The sequence below is a fragment of the Atractosteus spatula genome, chromosome 17 (assembly GCF_055471065.1).
Source record: "Atractosteus spatula isolate fAtrSpa1 chromosome 17, fAtrSpa1.hap1, whole genome shotgun sequence".
Lineage (NCBI taxonomy): Eukaryota > Metazoa > Chordata > Actinopteri > Semionotiformes > Lepisosteidae > Atractosteus > Atractosteus spatula.
In genome coordinates this window covers 13,567,457-13,587,456 of record NC_142722.1, presented here as the reverse complement: position 1 = coordinate 13,587,456, position 20,000 = coordinate 13,567,457, and the positions used below count along the sequence as shown (strand labels likewise).

General features: G+C 41.8%; 1 protein-coding gene across 4 annotated transcripts in view; it reads left to right on the top strand.

Moving 5' to 3' along the window:
- LOC148819176 (breakpoint cluster region protein-like) overlaps positions 1–20,000 on the top strand; it is a 117,397-nt gene that overhangs the window by 75,019 nt on the left and 22,378 nt on the right. For all 4 annotated transcript variants that reach the window (XM_088935928.1, XM_088935926.1, XM_088935927.1 and 1 more), the window contains exons 5-10: positions 68–175; positions 1,571–1,631; positions 1,966–2,018; positions 3,190–3,330; positions 17,393–17,514; positions 19,275–19,440. In XM_088935928.1, coding sequence (XP_088792054.1) covers positions 68–175; positions 1,571–1,631; positions 1,966–2,018; positions 3,190–3,330; positions 17,393–17,514; positions 19,275–19,440 — 651 coding nt within the window. The remainder of the gene's footprint in view (positions 1–67; positions 176–1,570; positions 1,632–1,965; positions 2,019–3,189; positions 3,331–17,392; positions 17,515–19,274; positions 19,441–20,000) is intronic.

Sequence of the window (20,000 nt, the reverse complement as noted above, 5' to 3'; positions counted from 1 at the left end):
TGCAAGTGGTTTCTCTGTCCTGTGGGTTGTTGCCAGTTTTTGATATGTTTTTTATTCCCTTTTGCAGGCCAGCCAGCTTGGGTTGTACCGGGCCTTTGTGGATAACTACGAGACTGCCGTGGAAACTGCAGAGAAGTGCTGCCAGGCCAACTCGCAGTTTGCTGAAATCTCGGAGGTATGACGTCATCAGGAGTAGGATTAGGGGCGGGGACTGATCCCTCCTCCAGAGGTTTCTCTGCACGGGGAGTTAACTCTCTCCTGTAAAGTATGGTATTGACTTCCAGACTTTTCCCTGGATATTATCTACTGCAGGAAAGATAAGTACCCTAAATGGGATAGCACCAAATTGCTTACGTGAATGAGCCTTCTCAGTGCATTCTGAGATCACAGCATTGTTTTCCAGGAGTAAAGTCCCTGTAAGATGAATTTACTAAAACATTAGTCTTACTCTTCTTACTATTAATATTAATAAGATGTTCATTTTTTGGCCACAAAGTACCTAAAAAAAGACACCATGGTCCATAGAAATTGCTAAACCTTCACGTTGTATGTTGTAGACATTTTAGAAATGAAAATTTTCTACAGTACACCACTATTTTGATTGGATTGTCAAGGTTAAGCAAGGAGAAGACTTTGCTGGACACAAATCCTGATATACAGGTGGCTTAGTTTTCAAAGTAAGGGAATGCTCAAAATCTTTAAATTACTGTTCTCTTCGAGTATATGAGTTGGTGGCTGTGATACATATTAGGATTGTGGATAAAGCACTGGATAAATCAGTGCATCAGAAAAGAGGTGTGTTGCTGGTCGGTGGTGTTAGATGTTTTGCTGAGGGATCAGAAAGTATATGCACATTCAGAATTTTGCCAGTTATCTGAAGTCCTGCCTGAGGTGCTGTATAGCAGTTTGAGAAACACTGCTATAGAGAATGGTCTTTTTTTATTCACATTTACATGAAGCTTAATTTATTTATGTATAATTATTTTTGAATCATGGAACTATGAAGATTCCTCCATGTGTGTGGTAACAGCTAGTGGACCTGTGTGTGTGTGCGCGCGCGCCAGTGTCAGTGTCAGTATCGGTGGTATCTGGGATGGAAATTAAAGATGAAAACCAGCTGGATTGGGGCTCTCCAGGATAAGGGCTGGAGATTAATTGTGTTGTGCAAAAGAAAATATTTACATCCCTATTATACTGACCTCAAAAAGACTGCAGAATATAATTTACTCGGAAAGGAATCTCGAGACGTTCTGACGTCGCACAGAGGATAAATCTTATTCTATAATTTCTGTTTATATTATGCATGAATCTTAATGTGATATTCTCTAAAGATCATTGTGGTGATCTGCAAACTACATGCAAATTTCAAAACCGCATGCATGAATGTTTTGGTTTCCTCTTAAGTATATGAGAAGGTCGGATGGCTTTTGTCTCTTACAGTATCTGCCCTTTAAAGATATTATTCTTTTGATCCTACTGATTTTTTTTTTGTTTTTCACCTATTCAAAGGTCATTAATTCTTTTGAGATGATGCTGCATAACGAGACTTTTTGTTCTTGCATTTATGCAGAATCTAAAGGTCAGAAGTACTAAGGATTCCAAGGACCAAACCTCCAAGAACTCTTTGGAAAGTAAGTGTCCTCTTCCCTTCTGGACAGACACCCTCACGCCATGGATGAGTATTATTAGTTACACATGAAGGGTGTGAACCTGTGGGAAAGCAACTTATTGTGCCCATTTTACATGTGACTATGAAATAATTACCCCCATGGGATGATAAAGGGAAGCCTGATAGACTTCTGTGTCTGTGTCCCGGTGTCTGAGCCTGAATTGGTAGAAGTGGTTAGAAAATGGATGGATGAATGTTCAGCAAGAGCCAATATACATTACTGTAGTCCTGTGTTTCATCTGTAATTAAGGATTTACATTCTGGTTGTGTACTGAGATCTTTTTTCTTCTGCTCAGCTCTCCTCTACAAGCCCGTTGACAGAGTAACCCGCAGCACTTTGGTTTTGCATGTAAGTAAAAACAGATGTGAACAACGCAGTCAGAACATCTGGGGTGCGCAAACTTAAATCGATTTATAAGCCACAAGAGTCCCCCACTTCCCACGATGTTATAGTAGAAAACAAAAACTTTTCAAACACTGATTAATAATTAATAATACAAATTAACAATAGCTTGCATGTAAATAGCTTATTATCCCAAGTGCTTCACATAAAGGAGGGGATCCACTTCATCACCACTGAAAAGTGACACCCATGGGGTGACATGCTGCAGTCGTTCTGCACCAGCAGCCGCACTAAACAGCTGCACTTCGAGGTAGCGTGAGAACTGACGGCACCCTTTGGATTAAGGAGGAAATTTGGGAAGGCCAGATTGTACAGGTTCAGAGTGGAAGTCAACTAAGACTCCAGGGTTAGCACCCCTAAACTTATGAACAGAGCCTTGGAATGTTTAATGACCAGAGGATCTTGGTTTAAGGTCTAATTTGAAGGCCTGCACCTCACTTGGCACATATACTGTACCGGGACATTGGTTTGGAAATTCTGGTCCAGAGGGAAAAGTGTGTTAGTGCTTTAAGCCTTTTCTGGTTGGCTACTGCTTTTTCTGGAGAAATGCAGCAGCCCGACAGCAAAGATTTTTCCCATGTGTTATGTCCACATACCTTGCAGCAGATGTCCTGGGGTCTTTCGATTTCTAATTAAAATCTCATGTTTGGCTTTGCACAAGTAATGCAGTTTTCATCTCCCCATATTACAATTGAGGGCTACCGTCTGTAGACATTGCAGTGCACATAGAGTAAGGACATACAGTATGAGGCATTTATTATTAAAAGGAATGCTCCTTCACTCAGTAAAATACATGGGATTGTTTAAAATACTACCATATTTCTTCATTGGCATTTTGCTGCAGCTGATAAACTCGTTATTGTAAAGAGGTGTGTGGCTATATTTTGGATGTAATTCAATCAAGGCTCTGACTGAGCAACAGAAAGCTGTTGGGAGCCTTTGAGTTCATTTTCCATTTCCTGCATAACCGTGTGGCAGATAGCCACAGTTCCTGTGCTTACGTTCCTCCTTCATAGCAGCGGCGTGTTTGACATGTGTCCCGAGTGCTCCGTCTCCGCAGGGGGGTGTCTTTGCGGTGGCCGCCGTTCAAGGCAGTGTGTTGTGTGTTTTGGATCAGGATCTGCTGAAGCACACTCCCTCCGGTCACCCAGACCACCCGCTGCTGCAGGACGCACTCCGCATCTCCCAGAACTTCTTGTCCAGCATCAACGAGGAGATCACCCCTCGCCGTCAGTCCATGACGGTGAAGAAAGGCGAGGTGAGCCGCTGGGTGAAGCGCAGGGGTGGTGCAGATCTTTGCCCCTGAGCGGTCAGAGGTTTGGGAAATGATTGCTGATCCTGCTTGATTAGGGGGATACAAAACAATCAAAATAAACTACATCTAGGTCTCTAGAGCCCTTCCAAGTAGCATGAGTCAAATACTAAATTTTATAATTTTATAATGCGACCACCCCTTGCAGAAAATATATTTATTCTACTGGACTGTCAGCATATTGTACGGGACAGGATGGTGCACTAAATTAATCCACTGTTTTCTGCTTGGCATTTTGCTATAGTCTTATTTTCGATGTGTCAAGCACACATGGCTGAAATTGTGACTGCATTAGATGTAAAATCCAGGATTTTGCCTGGATTTCAGTACTCCCCCTTTTAAAAATCACTGGTTTAAAATGTTAAGGTCGCTGACCTTCGTACTATTAACAGTGGAAAGTGACCTGAAGGGCAGGGGGTTGTGTCAGTCTGACAGTGCTGAGCACTAAGCATGGTCCCGGAGATTTTATTGGTCTCCATGTGGATTAGTTGAGTCAGAGCTGCCCCAGACACCTGAATGGAAGATTCGATTCCTGGCACGTGCCTGAACTGGCATTGCTCTCCAGCCTGGCACAGCTGCAGGTGCCAGCTGACTGAACACCACTTGTTGGTTGGTTTACACTGGTTAGACGTCACCGCTGGTGAAGAAGGAGCTTTTGATTTTTCTTCCAGTAATTAATATGGAATGCTTTGAAGTACTGAAAAGGATCTGGCAAGCTCATATGCCATTGACATGAATAATACAATCAGGGATGTTTTGATGGAGGAGAGTCTAGGGCTTTAACAGGTCTAGTCAAGACGAAATTTAGACTTAGATCACAAAGAAATGCAGCAGCAAGTACTAAGCATGATTATTCAGAAATGCATGCAAGCGTATTATGATCAAGGGGACAACGCCCTTTAAAACAATCCCCACTTGGTACCATTTCCCCTTGCTTTATTTAGAACAAAATCAATAAGATGCGCTAGCAGAGCGAGACAAAAGAAGAAACGCTCTTACAAATGCAGAACTTCGCAGGAGGACGCACTGTATTTGTAAAACAGATAGTGAATTTGATACCGAAACATCTCCTCTGTGCTTGACAAGTGCTTACACAAGGGCAGGAGCCACCAGCACTCCAACACGCCTCTGCTTCTGCCACCCACGTTATCTCAACAGCTTTTTGTTATGGTTGTCTTTACTGCCCACCTCCAAGTCTGCGTTTAAGCCCTGCTGCTGTCTTGCCAGCTGCGGAAACCCATTTGTCAATGTGGTGTCTTCTATGCTGTTCCTTTATTCTTTAGGAGGAGTCCTGAATAACCAGACTATCATTAGTCCTTGTTGTCTAAGTTAGAGATTTCTAGTTCTGGTCCAAGGGAACCACAAACCTGTTGGTCTTTACATATTTTACACAGACACATAGTTGTAGCATTAATAATGCTCAGTAATTAAGTAGGATCAGTTGGAATACTTTAACTGTTTTCAGCTGTTAAACATTTTGAAGATTGCCTGTTATCTATTGCATTTATATAAGAAACTTAAAATCCTCAGCTTTCAAATAGATAAAAACAACCTTGTAGCTGTAGCTCAGTTAAATTGAGAGCTCGGATTAAACCAATACCAGTAGGTGTCTGGGCCTACATGACCAGGACTGAGAGACCCTGGTTTAAATTGATCCTCATGTCACTTGGGAAAGCAGAACTAGGCTTAGGTGGTCTCAGCCTGGTCTGATGCTGGGGCCTAACATTTCAGCTGTACTCTGGGGATCCCTGGCATTTGGATAACTAATTGAATTCAACATGCAATCTTGGTCTTGTCTTTCTACCAGACCAGTCCTCCCCAGTGGCCAGGCAGGTGGACTGTATCTTCTAATTGATAGCCCTTGATGCATAATGTATAATTTTTGCTAATAAACACACTAGCTGTGTCTGATTGCCTTTATTTATTATTAATCTGTGTGTGCTTTGGGCTGGGAGCTCTCTCCTGTCTGAGTATCCTGGGCAGTCATTACTGGGCTGTAATGCAGTGCTGTCTGCCTCAGGTTTACAAGGACCTTAGTGAAAATTGCAAGTAGTTTTTTTACATTGTAATCTGCGTGGCTGGATTACACAACTAGAGAGGTTTTGGAGATATTGTTGTCGTTATATTACGCATCAAAAATAGGTACAGTAGAAAACGGTCACATCTGATGTAGAAAAAAATGAGGGTGAATATCATTTGCTTTAGGCCCTGATACGTGAAAGCCAGGCCTGTTTCTCTCGCTCTTGGGGTGTTCCTGTGAAAGATTTCCTGGTAAACTTGCATGATGGTTTTGTGCTTTTATCATTCTTTGATGTTGCTTTCCTTTACCAAGCCTTTGGTTTATTGTGTAAAACCTGTGGTTTTACTGTGCTATACAATATTAGTATAATATAGTACTATGATTTGCCATTGTTGATGCTTAGAAGTATGCATGTGTGCAGAGTGCATGTTATGGTAAATTTACCGTGTGGTTCGCTAAAATTGCGATGCCAGGTTTTACGGTAAACTTCAATAAGAGAAAAGCGGACCTGAACAAAGGAAATTGTCCTGGATTGTTAGCAGTCCCCAGTGGCCAGGAACGTATGAAGGGCACTGCCTGACAGAGTAAACGAGCCCAGTCAATACCACCACTAATGACAGCCTCCTGAGGCAAGCCTGCTTTTGAAGTGAGAGAGCAAGAAATCCCCTTGACTTCCTCTGATCTTGACCAGATCCTCGCACTTTGGTGAAGAGCTGGTCTGCGCACTGCATAGAGGCAGGAGGTACTGTATGATCACTGCCTGTTTTTTCTTTCATCTTTAATCTAGGGTGAGATGATCCCTTAGTCACACACATCTTACTAGCGTTGTGAAGCCAAATGAGCTGAATGGACTGAACCACTTCTTGTTTGTATCCCTCCACTGTCTCACTGCATGTTCCAGTTTGGGGTCATGGAGGAGCTGGAGCCTATCCCAGAAGCGAGGCACCACCCTGGTCGGGACACCAGTCCAAACAGGGCACACACAGACAAGCACACATTCACACCAGGTCCAGTTTTGTCAGGAGCCAATTAACCTACCAGCATGTCTTTGGACTGTGGGAGGAAGCCAAAGCACCTGACAAGAACTCACGTGAACACGGGAGAACTTACAATCTCAATGCAGATAGTGCCCCAGGAATTGAACCCAGGGCCCCAGTTCAGTGAGGCAGCAATCCTAAGCACTGCACCACCATACTCTTGTCCTACTGTTTCGGTGTCTGGGAAGACCTCATGCAGCCCTGGAGAGCTGGTGTCATATTTTACTGGCCACTTTGTGTAGAGAAATCTTGAGATAGTTCACCAATTGTGTACTGTAGTTGGATTAGACCCCATTTACAGTTTTGTTATAGGCACTTATTCCTTCCTCTGTGGGAGATTCTTGGTTCAGCATTTTGTTGAATAATGTAATGAGATTATGATTTGCAATATCTAAAATCCTGTTTCCTGCGGTGGGGTTATGTCCATCTGGGAGACTTGTCCCTGAACGCCTGTGGAACTGCAGCCTTTGCGTTAAGCTGTATCATTATCTGGGCCAGTGTGCTCATTCCCACTTTCATTACTGGCAGTAAATGCCGTCAATAAGCAATGTGGGTATGTGAGCTTTGCCTTATGGATTTTTTGAATGGGCTGCTATTGTTAGGTCAGCACGAGTCGATGGTCGTAAAGTGTTGGATGTGTTTTAGGCTTTAATGGAAATTTTATGAAAGGCATGTGATAAAACCGTATGCGATGTGAAAAAAACATGTTTCCTGAAATGGAACAGCAACAGGCACTTTCTTCTTCTTACATACACCTCAGCAAACATCCAGAAATAGCGTTATGCAATCAGTACATACCCAGCAATTATTTTCTCTTAAATATGGTATGTTTTTTCTGTCCGTGACTGTGTATAGGCCTATGGCTTGGGATTCTGTCATCTTATACATTTTAAATTACAGTTGTAAAAATCCCGCATGGTTTTGCAGGCAAGCTCCTTTGTCCTTTGCTAGTCTTCTAGATAATTATTGGTGTGCAGCAAAGTAGCTCTGCTGTTTAAGCGATCTGCTTAGAGCTTAGAACTACATACTCACACCTCCTGGGTCCTGGGTTCAATTGCAGCCTGTCGCATCGTTCTGTGAGAAGCTGCCACACTCTTCTCTCGTCGTGTGCATCAGTTTTAGCCAAGCTCTCTGTCTTTTCAAGCTTTTGTGGGTTTATGGGCCTATAGCAGGGGTCTCCAACCCTGGTTCTGGGGAGCTCCAATCTTGTTATTCCTACTGGTCACCCTAAATCATTTGTTATTTAAAGATTCGGAACAGTTGTTTAAGGAATTAATTAACCATGTAGTGTTTCAATGACGGGTGCAGTTCCTTAAGGACTGAAGAATTCCCTGAATTTTGTTTCAGAATATCTCTAAAGTACTAAATTGAACACACCACCTCATTAACTGATCATAGTAAAATTGTTCCTGGACTTAAGAAAATGAAGATTTAAAGGCTACTATACCTATAGAACCTGCTGGATTGGGGCTCTTCAGGATAAGGGTTGGAGACCACAGGATATTGAAAAGTAGGACTAAAAGAGCAGAATGGGTTGAATTGCCTTCTGTCATCTGTGGCTGTTCCGCAGTTCTGAAATGCGCTTTTGCAAATGTACTGGACAGGGCTTCTTAAAGCTGACACCTGTTGCACAGTTATTTCTGTATCCAGAAAGAAAAAATTGGCTTTTATCCCCATCATTGGAGGTGTCTGCTTTGTCTGGAGAATCGCCTGCCAGTTCTGAAGCATGCAGACATGCTCTTATTCATCCATCCGTTTCCTGACCACTTCATCCAGTAAAGCTCAGCGGGGGAGCTGGAGCCTATCCCAGCAAGCACCGGGAGCAAGGCAGGGTGCACCTTGGACGGGATGCCAGTCCATCTCAGGGAGCACACAGACATGCAAGCACTCACACCTGGGACAGTTCTCCCAGAAGCCAACTATCCTCCTACTGTGCCTTTGGATTGTGAGTGCGGGAAAAACATACAAACTCCATGGTGCTTGCTCACAAGGTCAAAGATTGAACCCAGTGCCCCACCTCTGTGAGGCAGCAACGCCAAGCGCTGCGCCACTGTGCCGCACAGCTTGTGGACACCAGAAAGAGACAAGATGTTGCAGTGAATGAAGAGAATGGGATATGCTTGAGTCGCCAGAGCATGACTCATGCTGTAACAGAGTGCTGCTCTTCCCTGCATTGTGTGTTGTTCTAAGATTGGAGCAGATAGCCTGGTGCTGCTCAGGGAAATTAGTTTTCCCTCCCGCTGTCATTAAGCTGTTGCCAGCTGATTCATGAGGGGAGACTTACCGTATATCACCGCCAAGCAGTACTCCATGTTTACTGGAAATGATTTCTTTCACCAGTATCCTACGACCCCATGCATTTGTAGCATCCAGTTCGGATAACTTTAAGCCTTCCTCATCCTGGCCGATTGTTTTTGAGGGAAAAGAACATTGTCTGTCATGTTGGTTTTTATTGCTATGCTTATTTTCTTGTGAATCTTGGTGATGAAATTCTTAAAGGTGTGTGTTCTGTGTTAATTGCAAATTAATATCTGAGAACAAATTTGGTTTGATGCTGTTAAATCCTTATTTTTCCTTTGTAGATTTATTTTAAAAAAAACTGTTCCTTGTAACACACTTAAATGGATCATGAAGTCATTAATATACAAACGATCTAATTGATTCAAATCTAGGTTTTGTGTGGATATCAGGGAAATGATCAAAACTGGGCAGAGCTGTCTTGGGGTTAAAAAAAACTGGATGAAAGTGAACTATATTTCCATTACTTGGTTCAGAAATCTTGATGCTCTTCATGTCTGAGGTTAGGTCTTGTACTGTATGTTTTCTTGTTGACCATGAGCACGATCCTGCTTTTATCTTCGAGATATTCCGCACTCCACCTGTCTTGTAATGTCAGATCGGGGTCCTGGAACATTGCAGCGGGCTGTGGAACAGGGGCACAGGAACAAAAGCAGCTGTCAGTGTCAGCGTATGTTTTACCCAGAATGGAGACACACAGAGATACAGCTCACTGTGCTTACGGAGGGCTTAGCAGCTTTACAAGCCTGGGCCTGGCTTATCTTTCCAGTTCCCAGTTAGGCTAATTGCAAATTGTGAAGGCCAGAGGCTCAACATCACCCTGGATTCAGTCATCCCTCAGACTTGGGGGTGTGGTAGTAGGAATTTGGCGATCTTGTAAGGGCAATTTTCACCTCCTTCGTGATAATTGTCCCAGCTGTGTTTCTATTGAGGCTTTCTTTGGCTCTGTACTGTCCCAGCTCTGTACTGGGACACTGTGATGGAGAAATGGAGCATATTCTAGTCACTTAATATAGTTTTATTAACAAGCGCTGCCATTATAATAAAAGAATCTGAGGTTGTGAGCTACCATTCAGTGAGAAGACTAATTCCTGGCCTGAAGGAAACATCACATTTGGACAGACTAAGGTAACTAAATCTCAAGGCATTGCCATCTCAGGGTAATGAAGATGAGCAATACAGTGAGTTGGTGATAAGTAGTAATTGCATTTAGGACAGAAAATAGGGGATACTTCTTGTGAAAATGTGAAATGAGTTTGCACTAGGTGTACAAATTTCCTCTCACTTTGCAAAGACGTTCAAGTTCGCCTAGTGCAGAGTGTCCCTTTGCAGATGAGATTTCAAGAGAATTTGAGGCTTGGTATGTTTGTTCCCAGTGCAACCAGTACTGGCTGTGGCAGTACAGAGAAATAGAAACAAGTGACCACAGTGGGCCAATGACTTTCTCTTATCCGTGGACTGATGGTCTGTTCCGATATTCTAATACTGTGGTGATTTTCCCTAACAGTGACATTATTTTTTGGACGAGGAAGCTCATTCAGTATGGCTGGCATCAGTACTAAATCTTGCAGAAGAGTGAATTTTTGTTTAGAACTGCATCTCTCCAGGGGAATGATATGCTTACGGGTATTTTTGGTTTATGAATGCCAAGCCAAGTTTATTTGACCATTTTGTACAGTGGTGTCTATATTTTAAAACGTGTGCAAATTTGGTTTGAAGGAAATTACTCACTCTTTTTCTTTAGAATTTCAATTGTGCTTTATTACATTTGGCATGGTGAGTTGATTTTCTTGTTTGGATTGTAAGGTATTAATATCAGATGTTTTTCTGCAGCTTTAGTCTTGCAATCCAATTAAACATCTGGTATTTCTACAGCTCTCAGTAGCTAGAGTTGGTTGAAACAGTTGCACAGCGTGTTTGGCACTTTAGCCTTTCTCTGAAGTCACAGTGCTCTAAAGTCACACTTTTAGACGTTAACAATCCTAATTTGCATGCAGCCCTACCGGGGGTACAAGTGAAAATTACATGGAAGTTCATTTAAAACCACCAATAGGAGACATTCCTTTATCCAAAGAGTTGTGGGAGTATGGAACAACCTACCCAGCCATATACTATAGTTGAAGCCAATACCCTGGCTTCTTTTAAGAAACTGTTTGAGATCCTTGGATCAGGATAATAATAATTACCGAAAAGGGCTTGGTGGACCAAATGGTCTTCTTTTGTTTGTAACCTTCTTCTTAAGTTCTCATGCGTGACTCTAAGCTTCTCCGAGACTGAGCAATCCATAACAACCAAATACTAGGCCAAATCATACATTAACACTGTCACAGAAGCAATAAAGTGTTTTTCAAGAGGAACAAGCAGGGGGAAAATAGCTACAACTGAGTATACAGATCCTCTAAAAGGTTAATCCCGGAGGTGTGTGTGTGTTTGTGAATGAAATGAAATTTAACATTTCAGGCTTGATAAAACAAATCTTTTTTTTAAAAGAAAAATCAAATAATTTGAAGCCAAACAAACATGCATAACAAAAACGTTTCGGCAGTATTAATCCCTGTGCAGAACCACCTCTGCTTTTCCACGTTTGACACAGATTCACTTGCACTGCAGAATTTCCTGCCTCGCATAGAGTGACTCCAGCAACACATTTCACATTCCTGGAAATTACCTCTGTCCTTCCTTATCTAATCTGACTCCCTGCTTCCTGCCTTGTACCAAATACCCCATGCGCACGAGAGATCTAATTAGGAGAAATTCTCAGTGCTTCCTTGGTGTTTCCTAGAAGCGATTAAGGCAATTCTGTTTCACATTTGATAACTTGTGGCAACAACAGGTTTGTTTTGTCAAACCCTGTGAGGGGGTCTGTGAACTCTTTAGTTTACGTTTGTCAGTTGTTTGTTTTTACTTGTCTTGTTCTTTCTTGATAAACAATATATTGTAGCCTCTGTAATAGTGCTGTTATTAGATGAATACAACACCGAAAGGGACAAACTCTCCATGTGTCAACATGCTGAATATATGTAAATAGTGTCTTTTGCAAAATGTGCAGAAAACCATGAATTCTGCAAAGGGCAGAATATTTTTCTTGACCTTCTTGACATTTTCTCAGTAATGTTATTTTCTGCTGCCTCAAATGCAAAGTTCATATTTTGTAATTATTATAATGTCTACATTTCCATTCTGTATTTAATATAATTTTTTCTTTTAATATTAGAACTTATGACTTCCAAATAACTTAGAGCTGACTTAAGCCCTCTTTAGCTATGGGTTGCGTAATCAATTGATTGCCTTCTGCTGAAGTCAGATGACAGTAGGTGAGGTTTGGGATTGATCTGCATGTTCCAGAGGACACAGAGGGAAACTATGGGGAAGAACATTTGAACCTGAGACCTGGAAGTGCTTCTTTACACAAAGGGTTGTAGGAGTCTGGAACACATTGCCCAACCACGCCGTCAAAGCTGGTACATTGTATAGTTCACGAAAGGGTCAGATGAGTTTCTCAGATCACTTAGTTTAACTAAACAAGCAAGAGAGGCCAAATAGCCTCCTGTACTTTGTCATATCCGTTCTTGAATTCCACAGTTTTCAAGAGGATTGAGGAGCGGGGATTTTTCGGGGTGATGGAAATCTCTCTCACATTCCTTTAGCCGGTTACTGAACCCATTGCCTGATTCCAAGCAACTCAGTTCTTTTAACAGGGGTGTACTTATTATTTGGAATACCGAATGTACTGAATTACATGCTCTGTACAGATGCAGATTACAAGTCAGTATTTCATCATGGAAATGAAGAGTTGCTGGGAATTTTACAGACAGTTAGGGCACTTTAAAATCGGTGATTATGAAAGATTGCTCATGTCACTTTCTTTCCTGAAGGTGGACACGAGTAAAATGTCAGCTTACTAATTCAGACAGCTGTTTCAGTGGCTTCTGTGTCTTGCTTGTTCCTTTTTTTATTTAAAGGAGGAGGGATAGTTCTTGAACATTAAACATGAAAATGAAACAGAAAACCCCAGCAATTAAACTACATATAAAAATATATATCTAAGGATTTCAGGCTTTTTATATCTAATTATTGTTTAGGTTGTGTAACAGATTGCATACTACAAAGAACCACATAAAATGAGAACTGATTAATAGGTTTTAATTTTACATCTGTTTGAGTGTGTTTTTTTCAGACGATGTGGGCTGCCAGTGTGCGTGAAATAGATGGCTCTGTGAGCTGAAAGCCAACATCAATATTGAAAACAGAAGGGGTGTCACATTCTCTTCTGAAAGCCTGTGTGTGCCTCTGCTGAGTGGGTAGGGCTGAACGCTATAGCACGTCTCCCATGTGTACAATATTGTAAAGAATTTGGAATTCAAGGCCAGAATAAACAGTGTGATCAATGGTCACTCCACCTAACCACTGGCCACAGGAAGTGGAAAAATTACACCCGGCAGGTTCAGACAGGATGTAGGCATGTAATGTGAGGTTACAGGGATGTGCTAAATATTTTTTAATGGAGGAAATAAACTTTATTTTTTCTGTTCTTAGTAAAACTTTGCAACAAATACAGTTCTGGTGGCAAATAGGATGTACATGTCTAAGCTATAATTCACAGATTATGTATTATTTACAGATTACAATTTAAACGGCAGGGTCTTAAATCAGAATAGTCTTGGTTTAAGGGAAAAAAACTTCTTTACTTGATGCTAAAAAATATTTTGTCAACAGGATTTTTTTATTTTTAAAACAGAAAATGAGATTGAAAAAAATGTGCAATTTGAAACTTTTTTTTCCCATGTCTCCTGGTTTCTTTGCTTCGTGCTGCACTGTCCTAAAGTAGCACCCATGTTTCCTTCTAAGATACTGTAGGTGGTAAGGCTAGAGGTTGTTTCTGCATGAGGGCTCTGCCCTTTTTCCCTGGAAAGGGGATCATTGTGTTTAGACAGCACCTCTTTTGAGCTTCCTTCTAGGTCTGTTTTGTCAAGTAGGTGTTGGCAAGTAGCTGAGTAATCAACACTGACGCATTTACAAGAAACATATTCTGTTTTTTATGGGGAGGGTTGAGGATAATCTCTTCCTCATCCAGAAATCTTCTTTAGTTAGCTGGGACCAATTGGATTACTGGATCATGCTGCTCCAAGGCAGAGTTCCCAATAACCTGTTACTGTGCCTACTTCTAAAGCAACACAGGGCTCACATTAGACTCTGTCCTGCCTTGTTTCAGTCACCTGTGGCTAAGGGTCTGCGCCTGTGGCTGGAAGGTTGCCGGTTCAAATCCCGCAGCCGGTAGAGGAATCCTACTCTGTTGGGCTACTAAGCAAGGCCCTTAACCCCAACTGCTCCAGGGGCACTGTACAATGGCTGACCCTGTGCTCTGACCCCAAGCTTCTCCCCCTGTCTGTGTGCCTGTGTGTCTCATGCCGAGCAAGTTGGGGTATGTGAAAAGACGAATTTCTAATGCAAGAAAGTGTATATGGCTAATAAAGTGATCTTTATTTCTGGATAAAGTGATCTTATCTTATCTTACTTCTGAGAGTTTGGGCTGTAAAATACACCTGCACGTACCACTAGCCATGTTGGCAAATGAAGTAAAAAAAAAAGGGTCTTCTCATTGTCACTCTGGGTCTTATTGCTGAGATTCTCAGCCTGTGGCCTGGGGACCCCTTACAAAAATCACTCTTAATAATAGCCTCTGATCAAAAAGAATATAAGCTTGAATCAAAATGAATAAATAGTTCAAAACAGTGCAAACTATTTCTAAACCATTTCGATTTAAAGGGCTTTTCACTGCTGATGCAGTGTAATATTGATTGTACACATCAATGTAAAGTAAGTAAGCAGTGTGCTAACGAGTAAGGACATTAAGGTTACAATTTAAAGTGCAAAACTGTTCAGGATTTAACAGGTGTTAATAAGAAGAAACCTAAAATTAAATAAGGGTTATCTTAAAATAATTGTGTAATTAAATAAAAATGATTTTGATCTGAAAAATTGTAAAATTGGGTAAATGTGCTCAGAACAAGTCTCTTATTCATAGGTAATTAACTTTTTTGTTGAAGACTGAGGTCTTGGGGTGAAAATTTGTATTGTTTCTGGACAGCCTTTGGCTGAGTTTTGTGCATTTTCATTTATGTTCTCTGATGCTGAACCACTACCTTAGCTATCCCTGTGATAGTCATTGTGAGGAACATTAGATTAAGGGTTGTTTAACTTAAAGTGTTTGCAATCAAGTGCTTTACATTTGAGCTTGGAACTAAATGTTTCAGTTTCACAAGTGAAACACCTCTACTTCAGCAATGACTCTCTTGAGCTCACTTGTATTAAGACAAGTAAAATTGTCAGGTGTTGGAGCAAGCGTTTGTTTTTTTTATCACAGTAAGACGGGCTGCATTGCTTTTCTTGGTCTTTCTGTTCTTGTTGGTAATCCCACACTAATTGCCAAGATCCTCTGTGTTTGCAAACACTGGTGAGCACACTTTGCCTGCACAGTGCCTTCTGTTTAGACGTTGCGGTATTTTTACAGCTCTAATCAAGGCTGAGAGTTGAAAGCGGATACAGTATGTGTTTAGATTGAATCCCTGGTCTGAGTTGAATACCTGAGGAAGATCTACATTGACAGGCTGAAGGACCTGAACCCGTTTAAGGTTTTTTAGGATACGAAAGACTACAAGGTGACCTTTGCCAGTTGAAAGATCTAGTAGTTGCTAATTACTATGTTCTAAAGTGGCAGAAAAAGTTCAGCCATACTGAATGTATTCAACCATAATTCCAGCACTGGACTCGTAATGTATGTTTCTGTGGTTTATAGATCTCTGTCTCTCACTACCTGAGCCTAAATATTCTGTAATGTATTAGATTTTATCGCTGTACCATGAATCATAGGTTACTGGGGGGACATTAACTCGTGATTGACGTGCACCGATATATCGTTACCAGACGCCTTACCCCACTTAGTATTCCAGGGCACTTGTGATTAGCCCCATTGACTAACTCCAGGGAAACCTCTTAAGGGATGAGCACGTCGTGATGTCATGCTCAGATGACCTCTGCACAGTGAACCCTATTGTGCATTAGTGATTAAAGCAGTGGTAATTTGCTGGTGAGAAAGTGCTGACTGCCCCCTGCGCTCCAGACACACAGACCTCACATGGCCCCTCTTTGGGCTAAACATTTGGATGGGCGGGTGGGAGTGGGCATCACAGCTGTCTGTCTGCAGGGCTGGTCAAGGAGCAGGGCAGTATGATCTCCACTGCCACCATGCTCCCCTCCTCTCACATGTCCTTCCAAACCTTCTCTCACTCACAGGCTCCCGTTAGGTTGTGTGTTGACGAACATTGTCCCAACATGTCGACAGCCTGAGATGCTCTTTGGGCTGCCATTACATTTGTTCCGGCATGGTTCTGCATGTTCGCAAGGGCACAGCGCCCCCTGCTGACTTTAAATTGTATGGCATCCAGCTGCTGCCACAGCAGCCTTTCGGATTGAGGCACTGAAGTTCTGTCAACAATGTTAAAATGCTGGTGTAAGGAGGCATGTTTTTTTCTAGAATACTGCAGAGGTTGCTTTTTATCGAAAGCATTTTTTACAGCATCTGGTTGAACAAAAGGTTTGTGATAATTCCTTAAAAAGAATAACAGTATAAACGTGCGTATCACCAGTGTAACCAATATAAACGTTTTTATCATTGCGGCTGTTGTGAGAAAGAATAGCCTGGTAGAGTGAATGGCATCAAGCTGGTGATCGATCATGGTGGTGTTGCTTTTTTCCCAAGCTTGTGCTGTTAATTTAATTGACTTTGTTATAGTTCTTCACCCTCTGTATCTGTCACAGCTGCAAGCCCCTGTCAGAGACTGTTTTATTTGAATCCTAGTGAGTGGACAGAGACTGAACATGCAGCACCCAGTCTTGGCTTTGTCCATCCTGCCCCCTTCTGGTGATGTGCCAGCTGGTGTTTTTTCCATGCTTAACTCAAGTGGGCCAATGAAATCTAATAGAAAGTGTCTTCATTTTGCAAATTTAAGTGCATTTTAAATGTGAGATGTTGACTGGACCTAAAGGAGAACACCTGCTTCTTTTATTGTCGAGTTCTTATATCGGGGGTCTCCAGCCCTGGTCCTAGAGAGTCCCAATCTGGTTATGGTTAATGGTTTCCTGTTTTTAAAGACTGGCAACTCCTGTAAGCTACTGATGACTCAAGCGAGTGATATGTTCAATTAGGAGAACTCTGGCTCTTGGGATGAAGAGTATTTAGATTTTATTTCTAAATCATCTCTAAATTGCAAAATGTTAACAAATCATCTGTTTCAATGATTGCAATGGAACTGTTTCGTCTTTTTAGAAATTGCTTTATTTAATGGTGATTTACAAGCCTGCTCGGTTGGAGCTCACTGGGATCAGGATTGGAGACCCCTGTTCTAACTGGACTGCTGCTCACTGGGATGAGGGCTGGAGACCCCTGTACAAACTGGACTGGGTCTCTCCAGGATCAGGATGGGAGCCCCCTGGCCTGGGTCTTTCCAGGATCAGGATGGGAGCCCCCTGGACTGACTGGACTGGCTCTCTCCGGGATGGGGGCTGGAGACCCCCTGTCCTGTGAAGTCAGAGTTGACCGTGGGGCCTCATCACTGAGCTGTGGCCTGTGCTGTGTTTCCCTCCCCCCGTGCAGAACCGGCAGCTCCTGAAGGACCGTTTCATGGTGGAGCTGGTGGAAGGGGCTCGGAAGCTACGTCACGTCTTCCTCTTCACCGACCTGCTGCTCTGCGCCAAGCTGAAGAAGCAGATCGGGGGGTGAGCCTGCTCTCTCTCCATCTCTCCCTCTCCTCATCTGTTCACACCATGGATCCATTACTCAATTTCCCATCACAGGGGCCTTGGGGTATTTCAAACTGTTTGTTACCTTGCAAAGAGCCCTGTTCATGAATGGATTCATTAACTCCTGGGAGAATGAATATGTGGGGAAATTAATCCATTCCTTTCTCTCAGGAGCTGCAGTGTGCTTCTGATTTTGTGAAAGTAAACGTGAGAAGTTTAAAAGAGGAATTCGGTTTCTAGAAAGGAGACTTGTCCTCCACTCAGGAAAATGGCTTGGGATTTTATTTTGCACGTAGGACAGGTAGGGAAAAAAATGTACTTGTTGATCTCCACATGTCTTAATCCTTTTCTGTTCAAGTAGGAGACAAAACTGTGTGCAAGTTTTAAATGTAAGTTACCATGCCAAAATAGTCATGCTGTGTGGAGACCCTACTGCTACTGTTGTCTGAACGCATCTAATTTTTTCCACTAAAAAGAAAACACACTATAGTATATCATGAATTCCATAATGTGAATTATTTTGTTTTGTTTTCCACACCCCCCCCCCCCTTACACCAACATACTTACTATCCCCTTCTAAGACATTAATGAGCATCTCTTGAAAGACGCAGTGGTTTTGGGTAATACAGGAATTACCAAATCTAACTGTTTCAATGTTGTACCTGAATAATAGTTACTGGCTAGTGTATCTGTTAAGAAATGCTGGCGTGTTGACATGAGCTATTTTTACCGTGTCAGCTGAATAACAAATTTATAATAGGATATTGATCTGTGGGCATTTCCATCAAGCATAAAGAAATTGCTGAATAGGAAGTTATATTAGGAACGACCTGTTCTAATTTGGACTCTATTGACCTCTATAGATTGAGAATCTGTCTGACAAGAGTCCTTTGAGCTGCTGTGGTGTTGCGTAGTCCATGTATATTTCAGTGGCATGCGTCTAAGTCAGGGGTCTCCAACTCTGGTCCTGGAGATCCCCAATCCAGTATTTCATATACAGGTCACCCTAAATCGCCTGTTAAACATTCAGGACACTTGTTCAAGCAATTGATCAATTAAGTAAACAAAGTTGCAACGATGGAAACATTGGTTTTTGATGGCTGGAGGATAATGGAGGATTATTTGATCATAGTTAAATTGTCCCAGATCTTTAGAAATTGGTAATTTAAAGGCTATCTATAAACGCTGCTGGACTGGGGCTCTTCAGAAGCATAGTCCAAATCATCCTGTCGTTCATTTTGCAACTGTTTCTCCTTGTTTAATTCAGTGATGCAGTTAGCCAAAGGATTTAATTAAAAAATGCAGATTTCAGTGTTTACCTGAGGCAGTGATGATGAGCAGCAATTGATGTGTATGAGCCCATGTTTTAATGCTTGTCATTAAAGATCAGTATATTAAAAATGCAGAAGGTAGCTAAGACAAGTAAAATTAACCCTGTCTGTGACTAATTTCGCTTATTGGTTTTATGGAAAAAAAAATACTCTTTGGAGATGCGTCTTAAATCAGAGAACTACATTTGAAGGATTCAATGTACCTTCATGAATCTGGGTAATAGCACTGCCAGATAGGTGGAAATAAGTGATTCTTAAAATCCTTTTCATTCATTAAAACAATTAAGTTGTGTTTCCCAATTAAGGAACAACTTAAGTGTTCCTTTGGTTTAACGCTATTGTGTAAAAGCACCTAAAACCTCTCCAGTAATGCCGGGCTTTTCCATTTCGGCACTTGTTCTCCAGGAAGAGCCAGCAGTACGACTGCAAGTGGTACATCCCCTTGGCTGACCTGACCTTCCAGACCATAGATGAGTCCGATTCCTCGCCCATCCCCCAGCTCCCGGACGAGGAGATCGATGCAATGAAGATCAAGATCTCCCAGATCAAGAATGAAATCCAGCGGGAAAAGGTACTCTATGTTCCTGAACATTTCGCCACGAGCAGACACCTGACTCCTGCGAGCTGGCAAAGTTAACGGCAGCTATTCAGAGGCTACAGACTTGGCAGAATTTACTGGAAATTGAAAAACCTCCTTAGTCCTGGAAAGAGTGGTAAATTAGACCAGTGAATCAATAATTAATTCAATTTTGTCATTACTATCTGAACTGAGGTGTAAATCAAAGAGATTCTGGTCTTCCAGGACTTGGAATAAGTATCTTTTTTGCATGTCCTCATGTCTTACTGCAAACTATTAGTATAGTTTAACAGGATTTACCATAAAATAGGTTATTGTGTGGAGTTTCCCCTCTTTTGTTGGAATATTTCTAAGCAATAGGAATGTTTCAAATTTCCTAACTTAAGGTCATATTATAAGGCTGCTGTATTCTCTAAGACAAAACCTTCTAATCCTGAGAGGTCTTCTTTAAAAATGCCTATACACATCAGATAAAGAATCAGTCAAAACACAAATGAAAGTAGCCTGTGCCACCTATTGTCCTTGTGCTGGCAGGTATATGATTTCATCCCTGA